At 42.9% G+C, this 25,396-nt stretch overlaps 2 protein-coding genes across 3 annotated transcripts in view; both read left to right on the top strand.

Annotated features, from left to right (window-relative positions):
* Positions 1-4,708, top strand: part of LOC121607605 (homeodomain-interacting protein kinase 3-like) — a 32,502-nt gene extending 27,794 nt beyond the window's left edge. For both annotated transcript variants that reach the window (XM_041938510.1, XM_041938509.1), the window contains exon 18: positions 44-4,708. In XM_041938510.1, the coding sequence (XP_041794444.1) occupies positions 44-607 (564 nt within the window). In that variant the 3' untranslated portion in view covers positions 608-4,708. The remainder of the gene's footprint in view (positions 1-43) is intronic.
* A 4,334-nt stretch (positions 4,709-9,042) lies between these two features.
* The window catches only part of kiaa1549la (KIAA1549-like a), a 110,305-nt gene continuing 93,951 nt past the window's right edge, over positions 9,043-25,396 (top strand). The window contains exon 1 of the mRNA XM_041939241.1: positions 9,043-9,289. Coding sequence (XP_041795175.1) covers positions 9,043-9,289 — 247 coding nt within the window. The remainder of the gene's footprint in view (positions 9,290-25,396) is intronic.

The raw sequence follows: 25,396 nt of genomic DNA, 5'->3' as shown, positions 1-25,396 counted from the left end.
CTGGGTGTTCACAGACTGTCATTGTGCTTGTCTGTTCTCTCAGGTGCAGCCGTACGGTTCAAACCTCAGCAACAAAGAATGGAACGGCAACTATGGGCCTCTGCGACCCCACGCCTACATCCCCCCTACTGTCCACACACACACCTTCACACACCTGCCACACAGCAGCCCCACGCACACTGCGAACGCCCCGCACACACATACCCAAGGCCTGCCTGCGCACACACTGCTGTCCTACCCTCCCAGTGGCCCCCTCACCGCTGCTCACCACCCCCACCCCATCCTGCCATCTCGCCCTCCTCCCCCCCCTCTCCTTCAGCACAGCTACAGTCTCTCCCACCCCCAAGGAGGCGCTATAGTTCACCAGGTGACCCTGGGCATCAGCACCCACCCCCACCACCCTGGACCCCCTGCTCCCCACCCCCACAGGCTCCTCCCCTCCCCAACCATCCACCCACATCAGCAACCCGGCTATGCCCACCACCCCCACCAGTTCAAGCCTCCCTTCCCTCCTCCTCACCCTTACATGGCCTCCCCGGCCGCCTACACAGGCTTCCCTCTGAGCCCCACCAAGCTCAGCCACCACCCCCAGTTCTCTTACATCTGAGGAGCAGGACGGGGCCGCAGCAGTACCTTCTTGTGAGGAAGGGCATCGGGAAATGGACTGGGGCTGCAACCTGGGCAGGTAGAGCTAGCAGCAGAGCACAAAACGGACACTTGTGATGAGGAAGATGAGGAAGAGGAATATGTGGTCAACAAGAGGAGGATGGATAACAATGTATCAACGAGGATTGAGAAAGAAAAGCAGAAGTAACAATGCTGAAGATAATGTTTTATGGGGACACACAGCCTCTGTAATCTGGAGGTTCTCGTCAAAATTCAGCGATGATGTGTGATTGTCAGAGCAACTTCCACTCTGAAGGACCTCTGGCTCAATCATGTCAGCCGACGGAGCAAACGGCGAATGACGAAAACGGCAAAGCTTTATATGAGAACACCACAAAAGTGAACTAATTCACAAATGATGGCGATAAGGAAATTTTAATTAAGAATGTGTCCTTTGCACATTACCTCCTGTCATTTGTTGTTCGAGTAGTGTTCACAGAATATAATCGAATTAGAGGCTGGAAATCATTTGTTGTTGTTGCTGTCAGGGTGCTCAGCCTCCCCTTCCCTTTATCTTTGTTGCCTTGTAGCATGTGCTAGCCAGTCAGATGTGTTTGTTAAGCCATCCCAGTCTGTATTAACCAGGATTGAACGCTCCTGTCTTTGTTCGAGGCAGACTTTACTGCTGCCGCCTCCTAGTGCCTTAAAACCAGAGTCTATGACGTTACTTCAGGAGTTTATAGATTGTAAATTTAAATGGGCGTGCAGCACTTAACCCTCAGACTCTGAATATGATGGGCTTATTAGATAGACATGAGGATAATGCTTGTTTTTTAATATTGGCAAAGGTTGGACTTCAGTTTTCTTTCTAACTCAGAGTATGGATTTACTTTAGCTAGTGGCTGCACATTTAGGGCTTCGACTGAATGAGCTTTTTATGTACATAAAGAGTGATTTGATATTTTGATAATCGATTTCTATTCACTATAGTACTTAATTCATAACAGTATTGTCACTGTTTACTGTAACTGCAATACAATCTAGATAGCCTCTGGGTTGCTGTGTTTTTGTTATGTTGCATTTAGCTAGACTTGCATTAATGCATTTTATGTTTTAGTTTTTGGGAGTGGCATAGACTAAAAAAAAACGAAGATTGTTTTATGTTTTTACTTCTAAATGCTTCTCAGTGTTTGAAATAACCTATGAACTTACAGTATCATTGCTGGGCTATTGAGTGTTAGAGGTGTATCGGTAATTGTTTCAAATATTTGTGTGAACCTTTTGTCCATGTATTGAAGCCTGTTTCTCAGTTTTGATACATTCCTTCAGGGTGGATGCATAGCCTTGATTGTTTAGTTTTTTGGTTTCGTTTAATTTCCAGTGTGTAGTAGAGCTGCGTCTTTACCTGTCATATCAGCTGGTATTTTACTCCAATCAGCACCAAAGACTGTTCATTAATCATTTCTGAAGCATGGTCGATACTATTTCTCCTTTCACCTCCAGCATACTGTTGCAATTATCAACATTAGAATATATTGTGAGAGCTCTATTTTCAAAATGAGGTTGAGGTTTTATTTTTCTGAGCTATGTTTGGCAAATTGTATTTGGAATGTATAGATAATAAGCTGCTATGTACTGATTATCTGCCACTTCGTAGCTGTGAATTTAGAGGATTAATCTCATTCTAGCCTGCATTCTCTCCTTTGTATTGTAGTTCTGATGACTAGATACAATAGAAGTGGGTTTTATTTTAAGTATACTGAATGCTATTCCTATATGCTAGTGCCTCTGTATATTGGCTTTGTTGTTTTGAAGTGATTGTAAACTGCTGTAATGGAAGTTTTGAGGTTTTTTTGTTTTGTTTTTTTTTTAAATTCTGTTGCTTTTTGCTGTGTGTGTGTGCGCGTGCGTGTGTGTGTTTGTGTTTGTGTTTGTGCATTTAGCATCAGTATTTCAGACGTAGGCTGGGTTCACTCTTGGATTCTGTAACCGGTGTGTCGTTGATGTATTATCGTTTTTCAAGTTTTATTCTGATGACATGGTTTTTATTTCCTTTTATTGGACTGTATTCGCAACTCTTCGTACTGTATAACTAGTGCCTTTCTTCAAACAAGTGGCTGTCAGATGACGTCTTGAATCGATTTCAAAGCAGTCGGAAAATTTGTAGACTCGTTCCTTCTAAGAGGATCAGCTCCTATTTTCACATCACGAAACCCCAAAGGTGTTTGTTTCTCTGTTCGAGTAAGATGAGGTCAGAAAACAATCTTAATTTTTACAGAATCCTAAGAAAGTACACGTCAGGGAATGCTTTTTTTGTGCTCACCGAGAACACCGTGCAGTACTCAAAAACATAGGGCCTGAATATACACAAATGCAAAGCTTTATTCTCACACCGTGAATGTATTTGTGGAACTTGAGACTGTTTCTGGTTGGCAAATGAGTTATTTGTTGCATTTCTGATGGCTACACAGCGTTTTCTCTCATTTTGTGATTGGGATGTTGATAGTTCTTATATGCAGCTATTACCATAGGTAGATGTCATTTGTTTCAGTCAGGGGGTTTCAAAATGCTTTATCCATCAATCATACTCAAAGTTTAGGTCCAAAGCTGTCCCACCCTTATCTATGGAAGCATATTGTTGCCACTGTGAAAAAAAGATATGCTTAGTTTCTTGTTATGAGAAACTTTTCTCGTTTTTTTAAGAACCAACAGGAAACCCTTTGGGTAAAATAGTTTGGAATCTAGTAATGAGGAGAAAATCAGTCATAGCCTGAAAAATTAAAATTGTTGGAGTATTAAGACCAGAAAAGTTTGTTGTTACAACAAGAAACCAAGTATTTGTTTTTGTCATGGTGGCAGCAGTAATGCTGCCATACACACCTACTTAAATGTATTACATTGTAATGGTTTTGCTATGTTGCTTGTAATGGTGGGTGTATTTTGTGTACTTGTTTAATATGCTACTGTGTTGACGATTCTTAGACAGACAAGAGGAAGCACTGGTCAGCTTGGAGTGCAGCCCAGAACTATAACAGATAGGTGTGTGTCATGGCACAGTGATCTGTACTTTACGTCAAGGAAAATCTGTTTTTTTTCTTTCTTCACCCTGTGCCGTGCAGCTTCTCTCGTCGATTCCTGTACGCCTCTGTTCTTTCTGTCAGCCCAGCACCAGCGATGAGATGAACACAGGTCCCACCTCAATGATGTCCCACACCGTAATCCCCCACCACTTTGGGTTGATTGCTTAGGATGGATAATCCTGCCTCCCTGCAGCCTTACGCTGGCAGTTGCATCATCAAAGTCACCGTAGGGTCACACAGTCCCAGATCCGAAGCTCAAGAAAGACATGGAGCCCAGCAGCCTTAAGTAACGAAGCAGGCCCGAGGACTTCCAAAACATTAGAGGAGAATTGATCTTAGTGTCTCTGTTAGCAGGGATGTGACAGTAAACAAGGACTGAATCCAGTCTTTGCTCATAAATATTTCACATATTCCACTGTAGTCTGCTTTCAGAAAATAAGGCTTTGGTCCATGTAGGCCTGCTTTTACTGGGATCTCACATGACAAAACTACCAGCTCAACAAACATGGGTCTGAGCATCTCATTTGGGTACTGGGCTGAGAAATAAATAGTGCGATTTGACTCCTAAGACACGTTTTAGGTGGATTTTGTACCACAATTATCTAATTATTGGGTTGACATTTATTGTATTTAGACACAAATATGTAGACATGATTGCTAAATTGAAACTGTTACTGTTCTAAATATGTGTAGATCTGTGTGGCTTTATGATTTTATTTTTTGATTTTATTTTTTCTTAAATGCTACACTAGTTTGACATGTAGCAACTGCACTGTGCAATATACAACAATATGAGGACTGGGAAATGATTATTGTTTGGATGTAATTATGTGTGTCTTACCAGTTTGCGGTCATTTTCTCCCCCCTCCCCCCAGTTCTCAGTGAGTTTCAGTGTGACCAAGCCTTATGTACTTTGTCACAAAAAGCGGGTTCCTTGGTGACTCTTATTGGTGAGTGTCAAATTATGAATTGATGGTGTACTATGTCAAGATTCACTTTGAATTAAACAAAGATCTTTTGCTTCAGTCACTGCTGTCTTGTCATGTACGGGTATTACTGCTGGGCCAGAGGCTCAACAGACCAGTGTGCTGCTTTATATCAGTGTCAATAATATGATATTGAAAGGTACCTATAAGAAAAAATCTAATGTTAAGTACGGTTAGTAAAACATAGAGGTCTACACATGAGCCATATCTAATTATACTAGCATTATTCTGTCCCTGTCTTCTTTCTTCTTTCATTCCGTTTTTTTCAACAAAAAAACCTCCAGAAACATTTTAAATGTATTTTTAAAGAATTGTGACCAATTAGTGAGACATCTCGCAGCTGAAAATATGGGATCTGAGTCATTATGATGGTGAACGAATATGTTGCTCTGTTTTTTTCATGTGAAAAGCAAAGTGCAAGCTGATATTTGGATACTTTCAGGGGTTCTCAAACATAGCGCTCAAAGGTTCACATTTGATTTTTATTCAAGGTCAGAGGTGCAGAATGTTGGAGATAACAAGCGTGAAACTGAGGTAGATGAGGCTCAGACAGTTAGTCCATGTTTATATCTGACTCAGACATTCTTACTACTAACTAACTACATTTACACTACATAGAAAACTGTACAAGAGAAAAGAAGGCACATTGTGTACGTGTGATTTAGGAGCTGATAGCACTTTCTCTGGTGTAACGTTGACGTGCGAAATCTGCAGCAACAACACACAACACTTTCCAACAGTTGCCATGACAATGATGTCAATGATAGGGAAACAATCCACATTAAAACGGCATTCATCTGGGGACAGGATCACTGTGAATGATCTCCAGATGCACTGTGTATGTACTGATGAAAAGAAAATGTATTTCAAAATGGAAAACATTACATGTCAAAGTGTATTGTAGCCGATTGAAAACCTCAACTCCATTTGTCCAAGGGCCAGAATTTTTCTCAGCGGACACTGTGGCCAGACTTTCAAATAAAAAGGTGTATTTATTTAGGCCCAATTAGCCCATTATTGTTTAATATTTTCACTTTCTTACTAACTCAATGTTATTTTTATGAATCTGCATCATTAATTTTCCAAAAATGGAAATATCAAAATGCTTTACTAGAAAACGCTCTCAGAGCTCCATGAAGGAGACAGTCAGTGCTCAATACAAACCCCACAGCCCACCGACCGAGTGAGTCCTCATCTCAACGACAAACCCAGGAAACAAAAGCACTCGGTTTGAGACTAAATACAACAGCTGGCCAACAAAAACAAACCCAAGTGACGACAAGTTCATTGATTCTCTGGGAGTTTGTGTAGACAGGCCAGAGGTTGACAAGCTAATCAGCCATCACCCTCAGGACGGACTGGACCTCTTCTACTGGTGTGCATCGTTGGATGTGCACATTTTCTAAATCCAGTCTGCAGGCCGGATGTGACCCGCAGGCCTCCGTTTGACCACATGTTCAGATAAAGACTGTGAACTCACCAGAGGTAGGCACAGACACGTGCACCCACCAGAACTACACAGAACACACTCTCAGCTTTTACATTTGTTCTTGCCCAGAGCTTCACAACTCCTGTTACCTGGTTAGTGTTAACCAGTGACTGGGCATACACCAGCTATCTGTTTAATCATCTGTTCATATTGAAGTGACTTATTTGAAACCCTTCAGGTTTAGACTAATGGATTTGATGACATAAGAGTGTTTACAAATTCAGACTCCCACAAGCTGTTCCAGCGGCTAAGTAATAATTGCACCATTATTTCTTTTACAGTAAAATGGCCACAATGGGAACAGGACTAATGATGAGTGCTTTCTTTTAGCGAGGCTGTCATCCTGCTCTGACTGTCAGCAGGCAGCGCGGCTCTGCCCTCAGCTGCCACCAGGGGTCGCTGCCTCCTGCTGCGCTCAGACCTGCCGGAGAGCCAGCGGACAGCAGAGCGGCGCTGTCGTCATGTTTGCTGTTTTAATGATGCGGCGGGCTTCATGTTCGCTCCACCGCGGAGGAAACAAAGACTCAAGTGAGTTGTCTTGTCTGTCGTCTCCGGTTTTAGTAGGTGGAGTAATTAGTCAGACCGTTAAGACTAGCCTGCTCCCGTCATTTTTATCATAATGACACCAAACACGCAGGCTGTTTCTACCTGCGAGAGGCTGCGTCAAGCTAGCCACCGTGCTAGCTAAAACCAGACCGGAAGTTGGGCAGTTTACCCATTAAATCGATTTATCTCGCCATAAAATAACGAATAACTATTTACAGTACAAAATATGTGGTTGAACACTCAGTGAAAACACGAAGAGTGACGCTGTAGCTGCCAAATGGATGATAAAGACCAAATGTTGCTGCAGAAAATGAGCTCCTGTTAGCAAGAAAGAGAAGTGCAGCTGAATTTGTGTTGAGACGTAAAATGCAAACGTTTCTTGAGTGTAAAGTTAGTGCTCCAGTCTATTTATACTGGTCTAAACACCAGGCTCAGACATTATGTTTTTGTATTTTACAAGGAAGTCTTGATTTAAGCCTGAGTTTAGTTCAGAAGACTTGTGTCTGCAGTCAGCTGATGAAAACATGGTCATCATTACCTGCAGGGTCCACGGGAAACACATCCTGACATTATTCTGCACCACCTGCCTTCCCGAACGATGATGTGAACAAGCCAAAGCCCTAACAAGCTCATTTAGGTCTGACAGCTGTTAAAAGTTACCTGAGAGCTCAAATCTCTTGCCTTGACTGGACTTTTCCCATTTTCATTCTAAAATTGTAGAAAACAAAAAAAAAAGCAAAATCACTGATCTTGCTATAAATATTGAAAAGAATGTTTCATCTTTAACTTTATACCTTTTGTAGATCAATTAATCTTCTACTCACCTAACTATTTACAGGAAAACAATATATTTATGTGTACACACACCCAACCACACACCCACACAAATCTGCATTAAATGTCAAATGTCTCTGTAGCTGTTGTAGGCCGCTCACCTGTCTGAACATCAATCTGTGAGACTGTGCGCCACAAAGTCCTCAACAATCTGCTCGAGGTTCAGCTTCTTCGCTTGACCTCAGTTTCTCAGTTTATATTATAACCAGTCCTCTGAGCCCCTCTGTCCCACTGTAACCAGTCCTCTCAGCCCCTCTGTCCCACTGTAACCAGTCCACTCAGCCCCTCTGTCCCACTGTAACCAGTCCTCTCAGCCCCTCTGTCCCACTGTAAATGAATGAAGTGAATGAGGCTCTGCAGTCCAGACTGTGACAGAAACAGCAGAAAGCCTTCACACACCTCACTGAAGGAAGCAATGTAGTAAACATATAAGTCACTGTGGAGGATCCACCAAGAGCATTTTAGCATTTAGCTCAACATCTTTGGTGTGTTTTATTTGAGTCGCTCAGTGTGCTCACCAGGTGCTGCATTAGGTGCTGCAGTGATTGATTAAAGAAGATGTAACCTCTTTTTAACTATACTGAGGTTAGTGATGCTAACCTTTAGCCATCATGATTAACATCATCCTTTATTTATTGTGTGTTTTTGCACTGCTCTCCCTGACACTGGGCCGTTGAATGTACCCAGTCATATAAGATAAGTACACACACACACACGGACTGTTACAATAACAAAAGTAAATGTCATTTGTTACTTCCAGCCCTTGTCCCCTCACACTGAAGTTTAGGCTGTTGTTCCAGGTTATATTGATTCTGCCCACGAAGCCTTTGGAGGTGAACTCCAGCAATTTAGTGTGAGGTGTCCATGAAGCTGGAGTAGTAACAAGAGACAGATTAAAACCAGAGTGATCAAAATGGAATCAGCAGAGACTGAGATATTGTGACTTTTGCCAAAAATGCTGGATCCTACTTTTCCCATAATGCAGCTTTGCTTCACCTGGAAAACTCCCACGTCTTTTGAACTCCACAGCCCAGTTTGTCACAGCTTTATTTTTTTTAACTGTAATGTCTCTAAACTATACAACTGTACATACCAAACATATCCTGAACAGACTTCACCGCGCGCTGTCAGCGCGTTAAGTGCCTTTTCACCGCTCCTTATCAAATGCGCTCCCCGACCAGCTGAAGCGGTTTATTTTGAAGGCAGAATAAGATGTTTTCCGGTGTTTTGTGAGCGCATTGATGCGGCTGCCAGCGGAGATGGAGAGCGCCTGGCGGTCGCAGTAGGGACATCAGACTTCACACAGCGCGCGTACACACAGAAACAGAGACGCGTCAAAGGAACACAACAGACTCATTGCTTCTTTATCCATCTCCACAGCCTCCAGCAGGCTCATGGAGAGCGGAGCCCTGCTTGTCCGCACCGGGGGCACGTTGATCGGATGCCTTTCGCCACAGCAGCGCCGTTAGATGCTTTCCATTCGGGATTAATTGGTTGACCAATGGCTCCCAAACATGCGCTCCTCTCCAGCAGCTGTAGCGGTGGCCCCGGGGTTGGAGGGGTAAATAATACAGGAGACCCCCGCTTTTCCTCTCCGACGGCATGGTTCCTGAATGCGGGGATGGTGGCCGTCTGTTCGCCGAGGAACGGGAAGAGGATGCGGGCGCTGGATGGGACGCTGGCCCGGCGGGTTGTGGCCGTCGGCGCGGTGCTGATGCTGATGATACAGAGCTCCTTGGCCGCTGAAGGTAAGACACTGATGCTGTGTTTTCTCCCGACCTGTTAGAGTGGTCCTTTATTCCTCATAATCATAGAAATAAACCTTAAACACCACATGCTCAGCAGGCTGACTGGCGCTCAATGCTCTGACTCCCATTCCAGTCTCAAGATGGCTTGTTGTCATTATATCATGTTATTAATGTAGTTATGTATTAAACAAGAGATCTGTGAGTGGAAGATATCATCAGACTGTTAGATATAAGTGAAAGCCACTAAAAACAACAGCTGGGTTGTATAAGATATGGCAGTCATTTTGATGCGCCTGCAGCTGTTTTAGTGATCTCTGAGGGCTGAGCTGTTATTTTCATTGCCTAGATATTTACACTTATGTGATTTATTGCTCCGATCGGCTTGTTAATATGTTTGCTATGCATTTAAAACATCGCTGTGGTCGCACACGGGCCCTAAACGATGTCACGTCCCCAAAACACGGAGCCGGAGCGCACGGCGGACCGCAGCGCTGCGCCGCGCCGCCGCAACACACTCACCGCGGCCGTTTCTTTGCATCAAGGAGGAAACTTTTTATTCATTCATGGAGCTTTGAGCCCCGAGGTCGCCAACCTCGAACAAGATCCATGGGGGACGTTTCACAGTCGGCGCACATAACTAATTCACGACCTCCGTGTCTTCGAGGCCATCCGAGGAAAACAAAAATAGAGTAAGCGCGAGATGTGGCTGACGCTTTGCCACCAGCGGCTCAGCGGCAGATACCGACTCACAGCGCGGCATTCCGCTCGCGTTCCAGCGGCGCATACCGCCTCCTGACGGCAGGTTCCGCTTCAAAGTGTCACAGCATTGCCGCCCCCATCATAATAATATGTAATATATAAATAATGCAATTCCAGTGAACTAGTTTTTCGATAAGAGATCCGTAGTTGTATATTTTATTCTGTCTTTGCTGACAATGTTAGCGCAACATGGAGCCGTAAGTAAAGGAATGTAAAACTCTGTGTGGCTCTGTTGTTGGGATGTGTTCAGGGACAGGATGCGTATGAGCGATTCTTTGGACATGACAGTAAAGCCATTTCATATCTATGTCCGTCTAATATTAGAGCTAGCCTCAGCTAACATGGCTACTGTTAGCCTAGCCGCAGTGGCCAGTGTGACTGATAGATGGCAGAAATGTTGAGTCAACCAGCCAATTATAGTTGTATTATTTTTGCCATAATTTATCAATAGAACACATCACACATATACAACTCAATGTGGCAGAATATTAAGCAGGCTTATTATTTATTATTCATTACTGATACTTTGAATGAATAACTGGTTGCTATTGTTGTGGCACAAGCTTTGGATAGTCTGAAATGACTGACATGAAGTGTGTCTGTATTGATCACACATGATATAGTAAATGTATTGATTTCACCTGGCAGGAGGCACCACTATATAAGTCACACATTTGGTAACTTGTTTTCATTCACAGCATTTAACAGCAGCTAAACCTGGAGCTGTCAACACTTACAGCCTGAATCCTGTTCAGAAATTTGTTTCTCAATTTTATCCTTACACTTATGTTTCTTCCAGGACACCGATTATGTCATTATACACTGATCCAGCAGCATACAGCGTTTCATACTGACATACCACCATTTCATCTTGGCCCAGAGCATTAGAGGCCTTGACTGGATGTAGTCAAGTTTGCGTTGGTACTTTTGGCAAATTCTTGAAAACAAATGAATATCAAATCTTAAATGCATCAAGAAATAAGCAAAGCCAAGTTCAGAGGGGCTTAGAGACGCAACTGGCTATTGAAGGATTTTTCCACCTAACCCTGTTAGTGACTAGCCATGTGTAGTTTAAAGTTGACATATTTGGAGATACTGGCAACTCTTCTGATGCCATTTCCCACTGTGTGTGATTGGTATTTCAGCTTTGGTGTTGGCTGCACTGAAGGTGACATTTGAAAAGCCTAAATGTCAAATGTCTTGTCTCTTTCCAGGAATAATGACTCAGTTTTACTCAGGATGTTCCACAGACAGCTGTGCAGGGTTTTGAAAGTCTCTCCATTAATTTTTCTCAGTTATAACAGTCCAATTTAACCCAAACAACACAAAAAGTTGTATGTACCTTAGCTGTCACTATACACAATACACAAAGAAGCTAAGTCAGCCCCCAGCCAGACTCTGCTTTAGATACGCTACCTTACATTAGCTCAGCGTCACAGTTCAGGCAGAGTTTAAATGCTTCTTGTCATGTTTGCTAATAATTCTATTTAATCTGGCCTCAAAGAAATTGTTGGGTGTTTGCAATATGTGGTGGCAATTAAGTGAAACTTCTCCGGTCTCCATAAAATCATTCTCTTTCCTAAATGTTGCATCTTGTCTGTTCGTTGGAAGATATTTGTAACTCTCATTGTAGCACTGATTAACAGACGGTGACGGCTCTTTTATCTATTTAAATAATTAGTACACACTAGTACTTTATAACTTTTTAAAGTAGTAAGACCTCAACGTCATCGTCCTTACTTTTCTAAAGGTCACATCATAGCTCTGAATGAACTGTTGGATGGTTTACTGGCAGCTCTGATGGACAGTAAACTGTATTTTATATTTTGATAAGTATATAGAGCAACATAATGCAAGAATTTGTCTTTTGTGTGACTTGGTGCCCCGACAGTTTCTTAGTGCAATTCACTGATACACTACTGTCATAAATATGGACAGCTGTGTTCATTATAATTACACTACTTAGGATCAAGAACTAGAGAGCTGACTTAGCAAGACAGCTAATATTACTGACTAGTCCAACAGCAAGAAGGCCAGCTCGGGGTGTGTCTGCAGCCTTTTATTTCACAAAGCTCTCGTCAACCCCTAAAAGCCAGTTTGAGATTTACTCTTGTCCGGTCTCTTGCTCACTTGCTCTCTCTTTTTCCTTCTTAGCTTCCTCCGTCAACAACCTCCTCGGCCTCTTTGCCTCTGTGATGATGTTTGTGGAGGCTGCAGAGCAGCCGCAGGACATCCGAGGGGAAATCACAAAACATTTTCCTCATAAGATGATCCAGTTTCACCCAAATCAGCGGCATAGTTGGTGGTGTGTGGCGTAGTGTCGTAAAGTGTTACACGCTTCTCGCAGCAGATCATACCAGCTCAGCCCAAGTTACATAGTGCAAGAAGAGGCGTTCAGGGCCCAGAGTGGGAATGAAAGAGGTTACAAGCCAGTGTACCATCAGAGTGATTTTGAAGCAGTTAGTTTAATGTAAAATGATTACGTAATGTTGCTGTCAGTGATTGACAGGCTCAGCTTGCACACTGAGAGAAAGTCAGAAGAACACTCTCTCTCATTACCACCGTAGCATTCTCTCTTGTTAACCCTCAAATTAGAAAAAAATTAAAACACTGGCTGTCTGTGGAAAACATGCCGCTACTACTCAGGGTGTCATTTGAGGGTAACAAAGAACGTCTGCGTTCCTGCGATTAGCACAAATGTATTAAATGCATATCCTCTTGTTAAGCGCAGATTTGAGAATGAAAGCAGAGCGACAGAATATGGAGAAGCTTGCCAAAGTATTTGGAAAAAGACAGTTTATCTGCCCAGCCTCCCCAGTTAAATCAGAGCAAATCGCCCACTCACTCTCAACATATCCTCTTTTATATCATGCTGCTGTGCCACTTAAGAGTGAGCTTTTCCACAGCATGGCTTGGGGAGATTTGCCTGTCTCTCTCTTACCTGGTTGCTCAAGCATTCAGCTGTTTCAGGTCTTCTCATTGTATTTTTGTATTCTCCATCTCCATTTATAACAAGAAAGATGTTTTGGAGGCTGATGCCTAACTGGCGTGTGTGTGATTTATGTACAATATGTGCGTGTGTGTGACCATTTGCGTCTGTGGGCACGCACAGACTGTGTGTTTGCGTGTAGGTGTTTTCTTTAACAGGTCTACAGAGATCTCCATCCTCAGTCAATAGCTGAGATCTATTGGTCCGTGTTACCATGGGAACATATCAGCAGTTAGTACTTTTCTCACTGTGTGTCTGTGTTTGTCAGTCAGGCATTGAAATAACATCTGAGTAAGTGTCAAGTCTGTTGCCTAATAATCAGCGTGCAGTGACACACCAGTGGAGATAAAAAGGTCCGTGAAGCACAGAGAGATTTGTGGGGTTTGAACTCAAACCCTTCCAGCTGCTAAACATCTCTGAGTCACTCAGCCCATAGTGCTGTTGCTACGAATTAAACATCGTCTGCGTTTATGACCCTTTTCTGTCATCGTTCTATACTCTTTTACAAATTGTAGCATGATGGCCTTTTTTGCCACAATTTAGATGCACCAGTAGTGTCCAGAGGTCTCTGGGGAATAAAGGAAAATTACTGGGCTGCAGCCAGTAACTAATTAACACGAGCATGTGCCAAGATAGCATATGATAATCTTTTCTTTTCATATATTTCCTCCCATAAATCTGTAACCAAAAGGAACAACAAGTGAGGCGGCTCCCATAGCTAATCTCTGTGTTTCTAAATAGTGTGATGGTTGCTAAAGACAACATAAAAATAGAAGGACATACATTATAAAGACATGCATCAAACAAAGCATCACTGTAGTGATGGTGAGGCTGGTTGTCATTCAGAAATGTTCAGTACAGCCAATATGATACCTGAGTGTTGGTATGGATACCAAAACAACCCTTTTTTTCAAAACCTTTTTGTGCCTCTCTACAAACCACTTTCATTTAGCAAAAAGCTAAAAAAAATGTGTAATGCATCTAAATACAAACAGATGTACAGGAAGTTTAAATCAGGAATTATCAGATCAAAGAATAAACTGAGTAAAAATCACTAAAAAGTATAAAATGTAGGAAATAAATGTCCAAACTCATTTGTTACCATGGAGTTCGCATTTCATCAGAGCCCCTCATTGCATGCTGATGGTGATTGCATGCAGACATTTAGGGGTTTTTTAGGATTTGACTCGAGATGTGTGCCGGCCTGATAAATGAAGGTCAGCAAACTTTTTTTTCCCTTGCATTATCCAAAGTAAGACTGTGTTCAGGCAACCCCCCCCCCCCCCCCCCCGTTTGTTTTAATGAGCATAAAATGGCAAAACACAGGTCATCAAGCAAAGAGGTTTAACCTGACTCAACCTTTGCCACAACACAATGGGCTGAACATCCTACAAGGGACTGTGTTGGCTGATCATATACATGCAAGTGCACATTCCTGTTAGATTACTTTGTCGAGTCAATCCTGCAGTTGTTTCCTTGCAGTCATCGAAAGCGAACATTAAAAGACTTGCAAAGTGATAACTTGTTTTGCATCTGATATGTCTGGATAAACCAGATTTTGGTACGTGACAGTTATAGTAGCAGTTTTCTACACCTACTACTCTACGGACACATTTCAGTCAGTATCAGAATAGTGAACACCAGTCTGATTTTGGAGAAACCTGAAGTGATGATGCAAAAAATACCCACTGGCTGCTCTGATACAGGTGCTGTAATTGAAGATCAGTTTGAAATTTTTAAAAAACAGAAATCCTATAAATGATGCCCCACTTCATTTTTTTTTGACATTTGGAGGGATGAGGAATCGTCGATGAGCATAAGACGACCTGTTAGCATATTTTCTTGGCTTTAAACGGAGGAATCAGACCCCTGGAGTCTAATAACCCGAGCTGGACATCGAGGAATGGAATGGCTGGCCGCATTGATAAATCTTCCGCTGATTATCATTTATCTGCCTTAATCGATTCGAGTGATTGATTGTGCTGATTAGCTACAGTATGGCCTGCCTCCTGTCTGTCTCCTGTGGCCTCTGAGAGTGGAGGAGTTGGCTGAGGATCAGAGCTCTGAGAGGCTGCACTCTCCCAATCTGATTAAAAGTTTAGCGTCCGTCCCCAGACAGGAAAGTTTCTCGTGATGCACCGAGTCAGAAGAAAAGCAATGTTGCTGCTCGCTCGTGTTACCTGCATATACGAGGGTGGAAGACGGAGAGCAGGTAATCAGTCACATTTAGACTCTTACTGAGGTTGAATATAAATGTGATTGCAGGGCCGATGCAGTTTCAGCTCAAAGGAGGGATTGGTGGTGAGATGGTGTTCTGGCATGCTGCTGCTCCACATCCATACAATCACATGCAGCAAACCTGATGTCTTACAGCTGATTTGGAGGCAAAACGTTGTCACAGCGACATATTCCAAATCTGGGGTTGCATTGAATGATCAAAACAATAAAATGTGTACTGAATATTTATCCTTGCAGAGCTTTATTACATGTGACAGGAGAATGACTGCACTGTGTATCCTGCATACGGCAATTTTTAGTAGATTTGACTCGTAATTGTGTTGAATTCCACAAGGCTCATGGAGCACTTAAGCACAGAGCTCATGTTTAATGCATGGCGGCAGTCAGATGTAATACCTGTGGAAACTTTGATGACGGTTGACAGATGAGAACGCTTGCTGTGCTACAACCTGCTTTATTTGATATCAGCTGCTTGGTGTCATAAGGACTCTTGCTCGCACACCATTGCTCAGCTCATCAGTTTCCAAACTCTGACAAATTGAATGAACGGCAGCGCGCTCCGCCGCGTCCTCTGCAGTAAATAACTTTTCCGAGATTCATTCCAAAAGGTTCCCAAAGCCACAGTTCACTTCTGCTCAATTTAGTTTGTGTCAAAACATGACCCTTAAATGTATTAAGAGGGATATGTCTCCACACGTAAGAAAATCACACAGTGCTACTGCAGGTTTGGTAAAAGCAAAGTGATGGTTTCAGCCCCTGATGATGGGAACACTCATGAAGCGTAGGTAATAATGTAAGCAATAACTTCTTAAAAAGAATAGTACAAGTGTTCCTGCACTTTTTTTCAAGGCATTGTGTGCATATACCATAGACACACTAGACTGTGTTAGTGGAGTGAAACTGTCCCAATGTACAATAATGGATTTTAATCAGCCAGCCATAAGTAGTAAGTCTACTTTCAAATAATCTGTAACGTGTCATTAATCCAAAGAACATGGCTTCAAGTTTTCACTCTTAAGAAATGCTGTATCAAGAATAAGCCACAACCTACCAAAATGACCATGAGCACTGATTCACAGTGACCAGAATCTCCGTTACACTATTTTTATTGTAGTCTCCATTATTAGCCACTCCATTAGCAGTTCATGTACAATTCCATTTGTGCATGAAGAAAGCAGAGAGGAGAAAAGTGGAGCAAGGCTAAATGTCTCAAAACATTGTCAGTATCGCTTTTGGCTACAGCACTGGTTACCTCAGCCTCGTGCTGGATGCTGGCACCCCTTTCATCAAGATAAGTGACCAGAGGTGGAGCAGAACAGCACCATCAGTACTGTTACTGGATAAAAGTTTCATGTTGCTATAGCTACGGCTGTTCGAAGATTTTCGATACCGGTATCGATTGCTGATATTGCCGATACCTTGACTTTGATACCGATCTCTGAATCTGACCATTTTTAAAAAATCCATTTTAGCAAAATGAAATTACATCACACATGATCGTATAATTTCTCACTTCAAAGGAGGAAGCTGCTCAGAGGTCTGGGAGCAGCTGGAGAAGCTGTTTTTGCTTTACTCCACCTGGATAACTGCACTAAAATGAAGACAGTGATGGAATATGTCCTCTGCCTAATCCAACGTGATGTTTGTGAAATTTGTAATGTTAGCCAGCCAGTCAGCAGCATATTAGATCTGAGTACAAGCATGCTCATTGGCTCACTGACGCCAGTGAGATCTCCTTCTTAGTACCGAGTGACAAGGTGTTTTTTGATACTCATAATATTGAAGCATTAACGTTGGCGCCATAAAAGTGTCAAATTTCGTACCCGGCCCTGGCTGCAGCTTTAATTCATGCCAGCTTCTCATCCTCAGACCTCAGCTGTCCTTCTTTGCGCCATCATACTGCTCCATTTTCTGCTTTTGTCTGAAGCGCTCAGGTGATCAGAGGTGTAGCAGGAGGAGGACTCTGGCTGGAATTGATCCAAGGTTAGCGGGGTTGGGGGGGGCAGCACTGCATCATCCCCGCACATGTTCTCGGCATTAAAGCAGCAGTGGCTCGTTTTGCATCACTCCGCTTGGCTGCACTCTGCTCTGTACTTCTCTGTGCCGCTGTGATTATGCACTGCTGGAGCTTTTCACACTGACAGGGGAAAAGAAAAAGAAATCAGATGGAAGCTTTGCTTATTACATACCACACTGTTACATACAAACCAGAACTATGAGAGTACTCTGATGCTGGAAGGCAGTGACCTTAAATGATCAGCTTTAATGTTGTGTTTCATAATGAAATGCTCATTGTTTTTTTTGCCAAACACCTTATTTCTCATAGTGTTGTCATTCATCTTTGCAATATTTGTTGTTTCTGATGCATTTTTACCTCAGAGACTCTTCACTGCAGGTAGACTGTGCAATGATGCCTGCTGTCATGTTAAATGTCTCCGCTGGCAGACTGTCATTGCTCACACTGTTGCCAGGCAGAAACACAGAAACAGCTTTATTATGCAAGGAAGACAAACTCTAATGATATGACTGACACTCCTCTGTCTTAGCTACGGCTGGTTGTTTTTGTGACGCTAACTGAGCTAACCAGACTAAACATCTCCGACAGAGTCCTTATCTGAGCTGTTATGCACCTCAGCAGCTTTATCACACACATAATGCATGAAACGCATACAAACACTCAATGCTTCACTCCCTTCCATCAGTGTAACAGACAGCTCTTCTCTGCTGCATTCTGGAGTTTATCATTTCTCAAATATGTGTGAGTGTGTGTGTGTTTGAGTGAGGAATATTGAGAGACTGGAAGTCAGAGAGGTTTCATATGCAGATCATAAATATTTCCCCAGCTCGTACATTTAATACATTATGCATGGCAGGGCCCTGTTACAAATCATACGGGTAGGCAGAAGCTCTTCTGGATAAATAGATTTTTATAATCCCAATTAGCCACACTTTGTATTTTTCTAATCTGTGGGGGCTGTGAGAGGTTGCGTGTTTCCTTGCCGGTGTGTTTCAGGAAGGTTAATTATTTTCCGGCAGTCTCACACGAGAAGCGCTTTGATGTACAAAGTGTCATGAGAACACTTCTCATGCTCAGAGCTCATTCGTGTGTGCACATGGTGCTCAATATGGAGTCATGCGATGTTTGTAAAGTGTGTACATCTTAATGTACGAATTCACAGCATGGAGTCCTACATGTAGATGTGTGCAGGTATGCAGCTTCTTGCAGTAAACATCTGTGTGTGCATGCTTCCCTCCAGATGTTGTGTAATGCGAGAAACTCAACTCGCTCTGTGTTGACCAGTGAGCCTCTGCATTACTTGTAATAAGGGAAAAGAGGAAAATTGATATTTCTTAAGGGGTAAATTGACCCCAATTACACACACACACACACACACACACACACACACACACACGTATAATTTCTCATTTGATTAATATCCAGTAGCACTGGGAGTTTTGGGTTTATTTGCTGAGGTTTTGGATACCCAACTCTTTTAGGTATCTTATGTGCTAAAGAGAAGATACAGTGAGGTGATAATGCAGGTCTGAGGATGATGTTCTACTCTTCACCCTACAGTTTCAAACTGAATGTTAAACTACACCTCAAAACAGCAAGTTTCGCACCTCGAGCACTGTGTCTGTATTTTACTCATGACCTGTAGGCTAATTCCAGAGACTAAATTAAAGGGTGATGACAAATTTGATCACCACTGGTAAGATGGATATCACTGCAAGCTTGTGCAAATGTGTATGTATATATACGCTATATTGCCAAAAGTATTTGCTCACCCATCCAAATAATTCAAATCAAGTGTTCCTATCACTTCCATGGCCACAGGTGTATAAAATCCAGCACCAAGGCATGCAGACTGTTTCTACAAACATTTGTGAAAGCATGGGTCACTAGGAGCTCAGTGAATTCCAGCGTGGTACTGTGATAGGATGCCACTTGTGCAACAAGTCCAGTCGTGAAATCTCCTCGCTCCTAAATATTCCACGGTCAACGGTCAGTGGCATTATAGCAAAGTGGAAGTGATTGGGAACGACAGCAACTAAGCCACGAAGTGGTAGGCCACGTAAAATGACGCAGTGGGATCAGTGGATGCTGAGGCGCATAGTGCGCAGAGGTCGCCAACTTCCTGCAGAATCAATCGCTTTAGACTTCCAAACTTCAGGCCTTCAGATTAGCTCAAGAACAGCACGTAGAGAGCTTCATGGAATGGGTTTCCATGGCCGAGCAGCTGCATCCAAGCCAAACGTCACTAAGTGCAATGCAAAGTGTCGGATGCAGTGGTGTAAAGCATGCCGCCACTGGACTCTAGAGCAGTGGAGACGCGTTCTCTGGAGTGACGATTCACGCTTCAACATCTGGTGATCTGATTGACGAGTCTGGGTTTCTCAGTTTCCAGGAGAACAGTACTTGTCTGACTGCATTTTGCCAAGTGTAAAGTTTATTGGAGAGTGGATTATGGTGTGGGGTTGTCTTTCAGGAGCTGGGCTTGGCCCCTTAGTTCCAGTGAAAGGAACTCGGCATACCAAGAGATTTTGGACAATTCCATGCTCCCAACTTTGCGGGAACAGTTTGGGGATGGCCCCTTCCTGTTCCAACACTGTGCACGACTGTGCACCAGTGCACAAAGCAAGGTCCATAAAGACATGGATGAGAGAGTTTGGAGTGGATGAACTCGACTGGCCTGCACGTCTTGACCTCGACCCGATAGAACACCTTTGGGTGTGGGAGACTGACAGCCAGGCCTACTCTGACCTCACAAATGCACTTCTGGAAGAATGGTCAAACATTCCCATAAACACACTCCTAAACCTTATGGAAAGCCTTCCCAGAAGAGTTGAAGCAGCAAAGGGTGGACCGACGTCATATTAAACCCTGTGGATGAAGAATGGGATGTCACTTAAGTTGATATGCGAGTCAAGGCAGGTGAGCCAATACTTTTGGCAACATATTGTAAATACTGTATATATATACTGTGTATATATGCATGAGTACAAGCTCTAGTCCACTCTTGCGCTACACAGTTTACAGCACACACGCTCAATAATTCACATCGATAGTGAGCATATTGTCATTTTATGTCATCACTGACAGATGTAGCTGTAGTTGCATGACTGCATCTATAAACTATATATACTTTTTGCATCTATAAAAAGGGGCTGCATAGCATTGTGGGATTGTTAGCAGAAAATAATTCCATTAAAACAGTATCTCAAGAACATCTGGAGGGGATTTCACTTCATGGTTCACTTGGACTTAGGATGAACTGATTGGATTTTGTCACTGTGATCTTATAAAATTGTTTTTGGCCATAACTCAAGAATTAATAGACTTATTATGGCAGAACTGATTGACATCACCCTCACTCTCCTGTTAGCCTCGCAGTTTTTTGGGCAGGACAAAACAGACATTTCGTTCTTCATCTTCCTCAGTTTCAGGGCCCTGGTATTGTGCATGCTGGCTCTCTGTAACACTTCATTCACCTGCTGCAGAGCAACACTTTTCATACTGTGTCTGCTGTAATAAAGTAACAGCTATTAGCACACAGAGTGAGGTCACCTCATGAGCAGAGGTCCAGTCATGCAGAATAAATTACAACGCCTGTGTTGAGCCTTTAAGACGATGCATCTTTTAAAATGATGAAGAGTTGGAGAATTTTCTGAACCTGTAGGAAGGAGAATGTGATTCTCATCAGTTAATCTGGCCACTTTAACGTAAAGATAGGTATGTTTTAAAAGACAATATCTTTCCATTCCTTTTTGTACTAGTCTTTTTTTCTTAATTAACGTTGTTGCCGGTGCTTTACATCCTGTCCTCCCATACAGAGATTGATTCCTATTATTTTATTATTGCTACTATTATCATTGAGTGTCCAAAGTCATGCTTGTTTTTCACACATTAGCCTTGTGAACTGATATGTTCATGATATGTTAAAGCACTGACTCATACCTTTTCATTGGCCTGATGAAATGCTGACATGATGACAACAGACACTCAAAAGTTTACTCTATGGGCTGAGTGTACGGTCACCACATCATTGGTGCTTTATTTTTCCATCCTTACAGTCCTGTTCCTTTGATTCAGTCTGTCAGCAGCACCTCACAAACATAAACAAATTCCCAGGAAATTTGATGGACAGAAGGAACAATTGAGTAAATTTAGCCGATGATGCCAATGTGAAATGTCAGTCATTATTTCACAGCTGAAATGGAACTGATGGGAGTTTGGACACGATTAGTAATTCTTCAAGGTCAGAAAATCGAATTTTGTGACAACAAGTTGAGAGAATTGCTCAGGGCTGGTGGAGGTTTGTGCTTTTAGGAGTTCTGTCTAGCTGCGCGATTGAATTGACAAAAAAAAAAAAAGATTTTGGCATGACCCCCATCATGAAATGATTTTCATGAGGTGGTGAACCCCCCTGTGGAGGCAACAAATAATAGATGGAGTATGATGGAGAGCATGCACTGTCCCTGATAATAACAACTCTAGAGATGAAGCGTCAACTCTGGAATTGGAAATATCCCTCCGGAGCAGTAGGGGCGGACGTGTGAAGCGTTTCATTTCCTGATTGGTTAAATTTGAAGTGAAGAGACAGGAAATGTCAAATATGGAAAAGACTGACAGCGTGAGAAAAAAAAAACAGAAAAGGGAGTGAAAGAAGCTGTCTTCCTGACTCAGCTGATGAAAAAAATTAACAAAAGCATGACACTCGATAACAGCTGCGCCATCGTCGCCATCACTAGCAGCGCTGTTATCATCAGCTCTGTAATTGCTGTATCTGTTCAAGGAAATGAAAACCAAAAATTTCATGTGCAACAGATAGAAGGTGTAGAAAGGCTCAGTCCGTCTTCACCCTTCGGAGTCTTGAGTTTGCTTTTCGCACAATGTGGCCTCAGGAGCAGACTCTTCTCTGAAAGTGAGGATGCTTGAGTGATTTCTCCACACTCTTGCCTCCAGCCTCGGGAGCCTTGAACGAGGAGATTGATTTTTCTTCTGTCACTGAAATAGAATGAAATAAAAACAAGGTACGGTGTCTCTGCGTGAACTCTCCGCTGTCCTTGCAAAGCTTTTATACAATCAGACCGATTATGGAGTGAGCCCTCAAAGGTCAAGCTGTCTTTGTATCATTCATTTAAGCCCAGTCTCCAGTTGTTCCACTATTCAATTCAGAATCAGAAAAATCAATTTGTTCAGATGAGTCTTGTTGGGTAGAGGCTTTTTTTAGCTACACATTGAAGAGTTCCTTGTACCCACAGGAGGTTGTTGCAGCCTCGAAACAGGCCAACAGGCAGGCGGCAGGGATTTATTTCTACCATAGCATCTTAAAGAGAAAGGAGGAGGAGAGGGAAGGAACGCGAGAGACAGAATGAAAATTTAATCAGCCCTTGCTTCTTAAGGGCTGACTGTGAGCGAGAAGGATTTATAGCTGCTTGGCCTCCACCACGTAGCACTGCAGCTGCTCACCTCCCCCCTTCACTCCATCACGGTGTGCACCCGTCTGTCCGGGTGTCTCTCCACCCGTGTTTCTGATGTGTCATGTGACCTTGAAGTCACAGTTGTGTGTTGAACAGCCACATTTTTTTCTCCTTTCTAAGCTATTCGGCAGTGAGCTTCAGTCTCTGCAGCTGTTGCCTGAGCCACAGTGGCCTCACAGGAACATGACTCGGGGTTTATTTTGTAGTTTTGGCTGTTGTTCCTACTACTACTGCAATAATATCTCACATGACATGTTCCTGAGCATTTACCAATCAGGTGCTCTCTCCAGGGCGCAGTCAGGTGAACATGGTGAAGAGGTGGAGGAGGAGTGAGTGTTTTTTTGGCACACACGACCCCCAGCATCACACACGATGCTTCCATCAGTTTGATTGACAGTTGCTTCACCCACCTCCACGATGACATCTGAACTGCTGCGTGATCGTGAAATAAGAGGTGCTGTGATTGGTTGGGGTCATACGTGTATAGTCTTGTAGAGTTTATGGTGCTGTGATCATTAGATCTGACATGGTGACCATCCTCAAAGACAAAAGTATCGTGTAGTCTGATCCCGGCACAAACACATCGGCAGATATAATGCTGATATTGGATGACTCTGCGTCTGGTTACATTCAATAACAATGTTTTTTTTTTGTACTCAAGGATCACACTTGCACACATTCACATCTGGAAGCTGCCCAGTAAACCGGTACAGTACACAGTCTGATCTGATGATCAGTGAGCAGCTCCACTGGTGCAGTTGTGGGTTAAGGGCCTTGCTCAAGAGCACCTCTGTGGTAATGAAGGACGGACTGGCACTGCTGTATTTGTGCCATAGGTTTATAGGTTTCTGTTTGGTAAATGAAAACACCATATTTCAGCTCCAGAGACCCATCTGAGAATGATGATGTAACAGCTGCAGTATAGTGATATTAGCCTAAAATTTATTTTTCATTAGATAAGCTTGTTTATTGCAGTATGCCTCGTCTGTTTCCTTGGTGATGTTTGAAATATTATCTTTGCTCATCTGTGATGGGATATTGAAGATGCATAGAAACATCTTATCCTGAATTTGACCTTAGCCAGGGTTTTGGCATTTATCCTGCACACTTGGTGCATGTAAATAGCAGCTAAACCTAATTGCCTTCAACACTGGGTTACTTCAGGCCACAAAATGTTTGGACAGCTGTATATTCATAAATTATACTGAGCTTGAATGACAGTCAAATCATTTAAAAATTATAATACATTTCAAGCTGTTTCATTTGCAGTTATAACCAAGTCTACAATCAGTGCCAATTAATTGAATTCATTTCCACATGGCAGCTTATTTTCCTCATTATGTCTGTCAGCTGGACTGAGGTTACGTCGCTGTTTAAACGGAACAATTGCTTTCGATGAGGAAGGTAATGATTCCCTCTGGGTAAATCAAAGTCAACCCGCACGGCTCTGACCTCCCCACACACTCTGCTGTCTATGTACCAGCCCTGAGAAAAAAAAATCTTCATGGAATATTCATAACTTTGCATAATCATACACGCTGTTCAAGACCTAGTTTAGGTGTTAAGAAGCTGTAAGAGGCCCATGCACTCGACAACCGAGATTAGATTGTGGGTTTGTGAGAGGGAGTGTTGAAAACCCAGCGTACCCGTCGGTTCAGACGGCTATATGAAATTCAGTGTGAAGATCAGAGGCAGTTAGCTGCAGAGGCATTATGAAGCCAGGGCCTGAGTTTAAGCACCGAGAGCCGCAAGATGAAAGGTGGAAAGAGTGGAGAACAGTACCTTTGTATTTTTTTATATTTTAGGATTGAAGTAAAGAGCCGTTGCTGAGTTCTGTGATAAAATCGCTTTTTTTTAGACCTTAGAAGCCCGTGATGCCTTCTTAGCTGGCATAAACTGTCAGTGAGGATGTTGAACTGTGTCGCACACTGTGTGTACGTGCATGAGTTTATGCTTCAGACGGTTACATAACGGGTAGAGCCTAATTAGTGTAGACTTTATTCTCTTTACCGTAGTTTAAAGAAGTGCAGAGACTTTATTTTCATCAACACTGCCATTTTCATCAACTCAACACCATCGCTGGGTGGAGGCAGCGAATGCTACCGTATGAGTCAGAATAAGGATAATGATGACTACGCTTAGTCAGATTAATGTCTACAGTCAGTAATGAAATGGCACTCTGTACTCACACCATACATGTCCTATGAAACACACACACTAATACACACACAGCATGCCACCACAGGGGACACAGTAAGGGCAAACGCACATCAGGCACTCAGGGCCAATCAAATTCACTCAGCTCACTTATTGGTTTGTGCGGCGTCACATGGTGCATCCTGCAGCACTTTTGGCATGTGTTTTACTGGAAAATCAATACTGCTTTACACACATCCACAAATACTGTATACAGACTCTCTCTCTCTCTCTCTCTCTCTCTCTCTCTCTCTCTCTCTCTCTCTCTCTCTCTCTCTCTCTCTCTCTCTCTCTCTCTCTCTCTCTCTCTCTCTCTCACACACACACACACACACACACAATGTTTAAAAATCATCAGTCAAAGTGCCAGAACAACCCACTATGATTACTGCTTTCGCACAAGCGTGTGTGTGTCTGAGTGAGTGTCTGAGTGTGTATGA

The sequence above is a fragment of the Chelmon rostratus genome, chromosome 6 (genome assembly GCF_017976325.1).
Source record: "Chelmon rostratus isolate fCheRos1 chromosome 6, fCheRos1.pri, whole genome shotgun sequence".
NCBI classification, from domain to species: domain Eukaryota; kingdom Metazoa; phylum Chordata; class Actinopteri; order Chaetodontiformes; family Chaetodontidae; genus Chelmon; species Chelmon rostratus.
Note: the sequence above shows the minus strand (reverse complement) of the source record. Positions and strands in the feature narration are given on the sequence as shown.